This window comes from Phoenix dactylifera, unplaced genomic scaffold (assembly GCF_009389715.1).
Source record: "Phoenix dactylifera cultivar Barhee BC4 unplaced genomic scaffold, palm_55x_up_171113_PBpolish2nd_filt_p 000354F, whole genome shotgun sequence".
Classification (NCBI taxonomy): Eukaryota; Viridiplantae; Streptophyta; class Magnoliopsida; order Arecales; family Arecaceae; genus Phoenix; species Phoenix dactylifera.
In genome coordinates, this window is record NW_024067812.1 from 311,903 (window position 1) to 321,211 (window position 9,309).

Below are 9,309 nucleotides of genomic sequence, written 5' to 3' on the forward strand. Positions count from 1 at the left end.
ACCTCGGACTTCGCCGAAAGCTCCTCCAACCTCGGATGTTTGCCAATGCGCCCCGACCAAGTTCGGAGCGCCCTCCTTATTCGCCGACGCGCCCCGGCCAAGTTCGGGGCACCCTCCTTATTCGCCGATGCGCCCCGGCCAAGTTTGGGGTACCCTCTCCAAGTACACGCCCCGACCTCCTGAGCTCGAGGCACTTCACCGGGCACACCTCGGCACTTGTCAAGCCGACCTCGCCAAATGCATGATGCGACCATTCCATGAGTTCGGTCTTGCCGACAGCCGCACCCATGTGCATGCCCACACCCTTCTACGTGGTCGTACATCGCGACGCCGCCACGCCACACTTTGCTAGCTGGCCCACGGCAGACCAAGGACAACGCCATGCTACTCCGGCCATACCCTACTACGACTATCAATACCTTACCATTTCCAAGAACGGACTCCACCGCGTGCCACAAGCAAGCTTTGGCTACGCGCCACTCCCCCTCATGATGGGAACGGGCTATACCTCCGCTACTTGAGTACCCCTACCGGGACTATAAAAATCCCCAACAGCTAATATTGAGGGAACTTTTGGCTGGACCTACTAAGCTCCACACTAACTTAATCGTCGGAGGGTCCTCACCGGAAACATCGGTGAGGCTTTATGCACGTACCCCGGTCGGTTGCGGGAGGTGGCTCCCCTTGTCATCCTCCACACTCCGGTAGCTCCTCCGACTCCTCCGGTGTGGTCACCCTCGGGCCAGATTTGAACCACAATATTTTTGGCGCTAGAGGAAGGACCTGAGTCGTGATCATGAAGCTAAGGAGTCATGGAGCTCCAAATGCATCAAGCAGCCGGATCTCACCACCCAGCCACTTTCTTCAAAATCCACCCCCTGCAGCACCTCCACCAGCGGTCCAGATCCCTCCGGTCTAGCCGAAGCAGTTTGATTTGCTTCTTCAGCAGGTCCAAACACTGACCGCGACCGTCCAAGGCCTACAGTGAGACGGGGTCCAGTCTGCACCTCCTCTTCGCGGGTGTGAGTCCACAGGATGCCACCTGCGACGTCGCTCGTGAGTCATTTTCTAAATAACTTATTTTTAAAAATCAAAACCCAACTAGTATTGCCCAGGTGGGTGAATATTAGAATTTTTTCTAAATATGGGTTGCCACGATTGGATTTTTTAATTACAAAAAAAAGGTTAGTTGTTAGACTAGCAAAGCCCAATATAGAGTGTGATTTATATAGCTTTTAGGCCTAGGTCCGCCTGGCTAATTGCTTCTGGTATGTTATGAAAGGTGTGAGGCCTCTTTTATAGATTGTGCTAATTGATGGGATGGTTCAAAATAAAATTAACCCTAGGGCTAGGTCCTCTCTCTATCCAGAATATTGTACCCTATATAAATGGCTATTGCAGTGCTTTGCGGGCCCTATCGAGAGCTACCATGCAGAAATTGAAAAGGAAGAGGGATTTCTAACCTAGACATGTGACTACCTCGCATCTTCCTAACTATTGTTCAGTTCTTTTGCTTGTGTCCATGGTTGCAGGCTATTTTCAAGAATTTATCAATGGTGGCAATAGATTATAGGTTCTTCTATATGTTTATATAATTTTCTGATGTTCTATTTCTCGATATTCCTATTATAAATTTTCCTAGATGGCACAAGAATAAAAAGGGTAATGTGTGTAATAAACATCTTAAAGCGATCACAAAGCATAAGCTAGCTCAGAACAATTTCAAATGATACAGTTGTATTCATGCAAAAAAAAAACTCAATTGCTTACTAGGGCTAGGTGAATTTCCAAAGCGACCCTTTTATTATATTAAATATGAAAAAGAGTAACCACAATATGCATAATTAGCACGCAAGAAACAATTCCTGGTAAAGACATGCAAGAAACATCTTGACTTGCTTTTCTCTCCACAATTCCGAAAAGTTTCTCGCATCTAGCAATCAGTATTGCAAGGCTCCCCTCACACCATTTGAGCAGCTTTGACTGGCGCTATTGACGGAAACTCCTCGAGGTTATAGGCGTTGTTGTGTTTGGTTTTCTCAAACTTCTCTCCATCGCCCCACAGCGCATACGCCTCCTCACCGTGGATGGCATCATCGCCTATCTGCAAGTCCTCTTCGCTGAGGCGAAGCGGCACGATCAGCCTGATGACCAAGCAGATGATGGTAGTCATGGTGACATTGACAAAGATGATGAAGAGGATGCCAGCAAGCTGGACTCCTAACTGGCGGAGGCCGGCGCTTGCACGGCGGTCCTTCAAGCCGTACAATAAGCCAATGTACTTGTCGACGTCGTCACTAGGGAAAAAGATTTTGTTCAGCCGGGGTTCGGCGAAGAGACCGGTGAGGATGCCCCCAAGACTGCCAGCGACAGCATGGGTGTGGAAAATGGCCATGGTGTCATCGACATGCTTGAGGAACTGGATCTTCTTGTGGAGAATCATCATGGTGTACCAGGGAATGCTGCCTGAGAGGATGCCCATGATGATGGCCGCCCAAGTCTGCACCACTCCTGCCTCCCATGAAATGAATTTTAAGTTAGAGCACAATGTTGACCTTGACTCAAGTCCAATGATCTAGGAGGTGGAGGCTTGCACCAAGACTTTTAATTGAGTTAACAAAGATAGGAGGAATAACTTGGAGCAAATTAAGGGAGTAAAATATTTTTTTAATGGAATTCACTTTTTTTCCTTCAACAAATTTTCTTCAATATGGATCAAAAATGATTTCTTGATGCATTAGGTTACTTGTTTTTGTAATAAATATCTGAATTTGCAGGTATACCCTTGTGAATTTACTATATATATCCTTATAAATTATTTTTGTCGCATATGTGATCAGCATGCTATTTAAGACAATGAAGAGACAAATTGTTTAAAACTGAAATGGTTGAAATACCCTCAACTTAATAAGAATATATATATAAATATATATATATATATATATATATATAAATATATATATATATTTATATATATATAATTTATAAAGATAACCTTGCAAATAATAAACTCGTAAAGGTATACACATAATTTCAAATATTTATAAAGATATATATGCAAAAATATTTTTTTTGATTAATGTGACATAACTTGGCCTTTTAGCCCATTGAATCAGTTTAACCTTAGATTTGTGGATTGCATCTAGCTTTAGACGTTTCACCTCCTGAAGCTGATCCTGATTCAATTATAGATCAAGCTAGACCCAAGGTCCAAACCAATCCATTTACGAGTTCTCTTTACAAATGCATAGGAATTAGAAACTAAAAAAGGATTACCTGCAGCAGGAGTGATGCAGACGAGTCCAGTGATCATGCCTTGAACAGCGCCGATGACGGATGGCTTGGTGAAGAAGAAGTCATCGAGGAGGAGCCAAACAAGGAGGCTGGTGGCAGCGCACACGTGGGTGTTCAAAACGGCGAGAGATGCATCTGCATTTGCCGAATACGGCCCACCTCCATTGAACCCGGTCCAACCCATCCACAGTAGCCCTGCGCCGGCCAACATCAGCAGAATATTGTTTGGTGGAAATCTCTCCTTGTCATTGCTTGTCCGAGGCCCCACCTGCGTGTTATGTTACATTTTTCGCACGCCAGAAAAATCATGGAGCCAATGAAGAAGCTATTTTCATATGAGTAATTTATTAAGGTCATGTAAAGTAATGATAACTCTTAAGCCATATTGTCGCTAGTGATAATTTCATCAGATAGACTGGGTTATTTTTTTTATGGTTTTGGTCGAATGAAATTAGTTTTGGGTGCAATCAGATGGGACTTAGGAAAGGGAAAAATAAAGACTCTCGCCTCTAAATAAAATTCTCAATTAACTAACTGAATCCCATAAAATTCCATCCAATCCATTATCCATTAAGTGCTTCTCTAGATATTCTTGCACGAATTGGCTTGATGGCCCGTCCAGCTAGCCTGCAGGCTTCTAAGAGCCCCTCTAACACGGACTATTCCAAATGGGTTGCCCAAACCTTCTAGACTACCCAATCAGGGCTTAAAGTTAAAATTGCAGCCACGGTCCGTCCTATTTGACATGCAATTTGTTTTCTACCCTGCTCAAGAAAATCAATGTTTAAAAGAACCAAAGTTCCATATGTTGTTGTGACCTTTTTCATGTATGAAAATATAGCAAAGCCGGCCCCTTTTTTCCTCTCTCTTGCTTCCATCTTTTGTCATGTTCCCAGCAAAATACTCGTGCCCGTATCCATCCTTCGCAATACAGGTCTCCCAAATTATTGTACCGGGCCACCACAATTCGGAACTTATTTAACTCAAACATACTGGCAGCACTCCGGACCAATATATGAAAACATAGGGAGAGAGTGTGGGCAAAAATATATTTATTTTGATAGCTAGAAATCCTTACCCAGTATGCAGCAGTAAATCCGGCGATCCCTGACGAGAGGTGAATCACGTACCCTCCACAGAAATCGATGACCCCGAGCTTATTCAAGAACCCTTCGGGGCTCCAGACGCTGAAGGCCCCAACGGTGTAGGAGAAGGTGATCCACAGGGGCACAAACAGCATCCATGCATGGAAGTTCATCCTCCCGAGGAGCGACCCGGCGACGAGGATGGCGGTGATGGCGGCGAAAACAAACTGAAAGAAGACGAGGGTGGCCTCAGGATACGCGCCAGCAAAACCCTGTTCCAGGAGGGAATGCTGGTCGAGGGCGAAGTTGGGCTTGCCCAAGAAGGGGACGAGTTTGTCGCCGAAGGACATGTGGTACCCCCAGGTCACCCAGCAGATGAGGACGGCAGCGAAGGCGTAGAGGGCCATGAAGGCCGAGTTCACAGCCCACTTCTTCTTGACAATGCTGCCGTAGAGGATGACGAGGCCCGGCACGCTCTGGAGGCCGACGAGGGTCGACGCAGTCAGCTGCCATGCATTGTCGCCATGGTCAACCCAGCCGAAGGGGTCAGGGGGAGGAGCAGCGGTAGTATTGCTCATTTTTCTTTCTTCCTGCTTCCTGTCTGATGAGAAGGGGAGGTCGTGGAAGGAGGGTTGGATTGAGAGGTGGTGAAGTTAAGGGGGGGCTGGAGTGATATAGATATGTGCGTACAACAGGACGAGGGCTTAGTCTGAGAGTACTATGCTCCTTGGAGTTGGCGTTCGCTCCTGTTTGATTTGGTCTCGAGATATCCAACTGGATGCAGCCTTTGTTCATGGTGGAATCTCCGTGAAAATTCCAAGGGCTTCGTGGGATCTAATTTATGGAAACAATGAGCAAATAGCTGTTCTAGCCCTTGATTGTGAAGTATAAAGAAAATAATGAAATACGCACCTAGACAATGTCTTCCTAACATAGTTTTCACGTATAAAACAAACTTTAAGTTGCTAGCTATGTTGTGGTCGTCTTTCTCTTTCATCTAATGCATCTGATGTTCAGGAATAATGGATTAGAAACAACCTAGATCCTAACTCTCCAGCACACTTCATATGAGAGCTACTCGTCAGGATCTGAAAAGGGACAAAAGATAAAGAGGTGAACTAACAGCCGAATAAATTATCTCTACCTCTAATTGCATCAAGGATAAAATGTATTAGAAATGCTAATTTACATAAACTATGATTATCAATTGTATAATGGAAGTAAATTTGCCAAATTCATGATGGAATTCACAAAAAGCTTGTTCATAAGGAAACATCTTACTATGTAAAAAAAATACGTAATGCATCTGGTAAATTTTCAATTAAAGAGATTTGAAAATCCGCCCTCTTTTGGCTTTTACAATTACAGCCACAATTAATTCCATAACAAGGTCCAAAATAGACTACTTCTTATATACAAAACATGCCATCGATCACTATGTGCCAGCGATTAGCTTCCACTATCTTGGCCCAAAAGAAAAGTAGCTCTGAGTCATATGAAAATGTGCCTGTGATCAGCCCAAACTAGCAAAGCTCAACAGAATTAGTCCTTGAACACGCAACCCTATTGGCTAGGCCAGACTTATAGTCAGGCTAGAGAGGAACAAAATGTTCGTTCCAAACCAATTTCTTGACCATATAAAAATCCAAGAATTTTATAAATAAGATTTGACAACTTATTTTTGTAGCATTTAATTATGTATAGTCAAATCAACACATATTTTGATGCATCATAATTCAGTTTCATGCCTAAGTACTTTATTCTTGGTCAATTTTTTTTTAAAATTTACTGTTATACAGAGCATACATAATATTTAATTCAAACATAAAAACAAATGTGCATAAATAATTTTTGTAATGTCAATATCAAATATTTAAGCTATTTTTCAAATGCAGGAATAAAACTAAGTGACATAAGTTTTAGATTATATTACACGGCATACATGATAAAATCACTGGAGTTAAAAGACGAAAAGCTAAGGTAAGAATTTGCATAGAGATGATAGGCGTTTATTGTGGAGCTCGATAGTCTCCCTTAAAACCTTGAAACTAGCATATTGGAAGATCAATCGGCCAAAATAACCATGAGCAGCTACGATATTATAAGTTTCTCCCTCTTGACCGAATCTGTAACGTGCGAAATTATAGAAGATCTCCTTTAAGATCAAACAATTCCATCAAATTGAGTATGACTGTATGTGTGATAGCATCTACTATACCAGGAATATCAATGAACCCAATTCTTGCAATTGCTCAGGATACCACCTGTGAATACTCCACCGGTATGAAAAGTTCTTAATGTTAGTTGAGTCCCTGGTTCCCCAATTGATTGACCCGCAATAATACCTACGGCTTCTCCCAATTCGACCAGGTCGCCGTGAGTGGGACTCCGACCATAACATAATTGACAGATCCAAATCCAGTATTTTGCAATGAAAACAACATAAGAAACTCTGAAAATTTTTTGAATGAAGACAAACATTTTAATACTAATACAGATACAAATAAATTCATTAAATGCAAATTGTTTCTTTGGCCCAATTACCGATTAGAAGATTTAGCTTGTATGAATCGCTATTGGTTTAATACTAATAATGGCAATCGTTTTAGTATGTCAAGGATATATATGTATCCACAATTCATAATTTGTTAATAGTATATTTCCTATATATCTGTGATATTTTTCGGTAGATGAAAGCCGAAAGATATACATATACGCTATATTACATTCTGGTACATAACACGAATCTAAAGATCAAGATCGATAGGATCCAAGAACTCTTTCTAGCAAGGCTACACTTTGATAGTCAACTTTAAAGACCACGCAATAGCACGTATCTGGTAGAATAGTGATTACGGGTATCGATCCACAGGGATTGGGATACAGTTGTTTTTCTTTAAAAAATAAAAATATTTAAAAGGAAGAGTTTGTGAAGACTATTGTTGCTGGGGGTCCAAACCGAGAACGATTGGCACAGCGGTATGAACGGGGTTCCCTTGGAATTACTTCGGTTGCGCTCCACCTTCCGCCGGGAAACCTGCAAGAAAGCCTCGCACCACTACCGGGGTAGTGGGGGCCCTCCGACGATCAAGTTAGGGGAGATCGAAGGAGAAGAAGAGGTAGCAGGTAAGATAATACTCTGGAAAATCTTGCTTACCCTCCCCTTCCCCCCCAGCCGCATATATATCAGGCTGGGGGGTTTTTCTGGGGATTGGTCATCGTGTGGCCCGATGGGGTTGCCACTGACATGGTCGTTACAGGGCGTCGTGGGGCAGCGCTGGGTACGGCCATGGCAGGGCGTAGTGGAGCTCCGCTTTGTACGGCTGTTACAGGGGATCGTGGGGCAGCACCGGATACGGCCGTTGCAGGGAGTAGTGGAGTAGGGGGCCGCGGCGTGCCTCAGGGGAACAGTCTGTTGTTGTCAAGAGATTGCCGACTTGGGGTCGGATTGCTGGATCAAGGGGCACCCGACTCGGGGTCGGGCTGCGGAGCCGAAGATATTCGATCCGAGGTCGGATTGCTGGACCAAGGGGCAGCCGACTCGGGGTCGGGCTGCGGAGTCGAAGATATCCGACCCGAGGTCGGATTGCTGGATCAAGGGGCAGCCGTAGTCTTCCTGGGCGCGCGTGCCGGTCACGTGGGGCATGGTGGCTAAGTTCCTCCGTAACAATAGCCCCCCACTTCCGAGCCTGGAACCAGGAGGGGAACAGGTGAAGGGAGTGACGCTTCGAGATTGCCGCCATCCCTCGGAAAGGCGCGCGCGCTCCGAGCTTCCCGCCTTCTTTATGGCGTATGGCGGTTGTCGCTGATCTGGCAGTCTGCGGATTTCGGCGGACATCCTTCCTTAATGGCGTCGATTCGCCTTTGGGGCGCGAACGATCCTTCGGCAGCCGGGCGTCCTCTGGCGTCACCGAGGCGTCACCCGCCTTTCCGCCTATTTGACCGGGGGCCCTCCCCCGTCCGCCTTTCTCTTCACAGGCATCCTCGAGTTTCTCCCTTGTGCTGCTGCCGTTGCCGTCGGACTGTTCGTTCGCTCCTCCTTTGACGCTCTCGGAGCCGTTCTTCCTTCCCTTCCGGTGAGTTGCCCCACTCTTCAATTTAGGGCTCTCCGTACTTTCTCCCTTCGTATTAGTGTACCCCAGTCGTCCGGTCCCTTCTCCCCTCTTGACCCCGTCCTGACCGTAGATTCACTGGCCGTTAGGGATGGACGAAGTAAGAGCGGACCGCATTCAGTCGGAGCTGGTCCCCGAAGACCTAGATAGGTTCGTGGCCCGGTACCACCTTCCCGAAGCCTGCAACGTTACGCTCCCGGGGCCTGAGGAGAGGATGTCCCATCCTCCTCCAGGGAAGGTCGCCATCAATGAGGACATCCTTCGGGCTGGGTTCCGCTTTCTCCTCTCGGACTTAGTCGTGCAGGTGCTTCGAGGTTTAAGAGTGGCGCCGACGCAACTGGTGCCGAACTCATGGCGTACCCTGACGGCCTTCCAGGTTCTCTGCCGCATGCACGAGGTTCCCGCCACCCTGAACGTCTTTTGGGAATGCTACGGCCTGAACGGCCACCCCCGGGACAGAGGGTGGTGGTGCTTTGCGGCGCGGCGAGGGTGCGGCATCGTCAAGGAGGCTCCTTCCTCCATTCATGGCTGGAAGGAGCGTTTCTTTTTCATCGACGTAAATCCTTCTTGGGGAGTCGGGACAACCTGGGAGACGCCGATGAAGTCCCCGATCAGCCTATCGAGGTTGTCGAGGGAGGAGTCCGATGGCGTCGCCGTCTTGAGGGGGTTGGTTGCCGAGGGCCGGCTCCCCCCGGTGGCTAGTCTTATTTCCGAGGATGCCTTGGTGAACGTCGGTCTGAGCTCGGTCCCCGCCGACCGTGAGCCCGCCACCACTTCTTCTTTTTTAGCCCTTTTCTCCTCTTTCGTTTCTTCTTTCC

At 46.3% G+C, this 9,309-nt stretch overlaps 1 protein-coding gene across 1 annotated transcript; it reads right to left on the reverse strand.

Annotated features, from left to right (window-relative positions):
* Positions 1-1,960: 1,960 nt before the first annotated feature.
* On the reverse strand, positions 1,961-4,957 carry LOC103696093 (ammonium transporter 2 member 5-like). Its single transcript, XM_008777722.1, has 3 exons — positions 4,373-4,957; positions 3,277-3,562; positions 1,961-2,511 (listed from the first exon to the last, which is right to left on the reverse strand). The coding sequence occupies exons 1-3, from the start codon at positions 4,955-4,957 to the stop codon at positions 1,961-1,963; spliced, it is 1,422 nt and encodes a 473-aa protein (XP_008775944.1).
* Between the last annotated feature and the right edge of the window lie 4,352 nt (positions 4,958-9,309).

Coding starts and splice junctions, on each gene's coding strand:
- LOC103696093 (XM_008777722.1), bottom strand. CDS start 4,957: ATGAGCAATACTACCGCTGCTCCTCCCCCTGACCCCTTCGGCTGGGTT. Junction 3,563..4,372: donor GATTTACTGCTGCATACTGG/GTAAGGATTTCT, acceptor CATAACACGCAG/GTGGGGCCTCGGACAAGCAA. Junction 2,512..3,276: donor CTGCATCACTCCTGCTGCAG/GTAATCCTTTTT, acceptor CATGGGAGGCAG/GAGTGGTGCAGACTTGGGCG.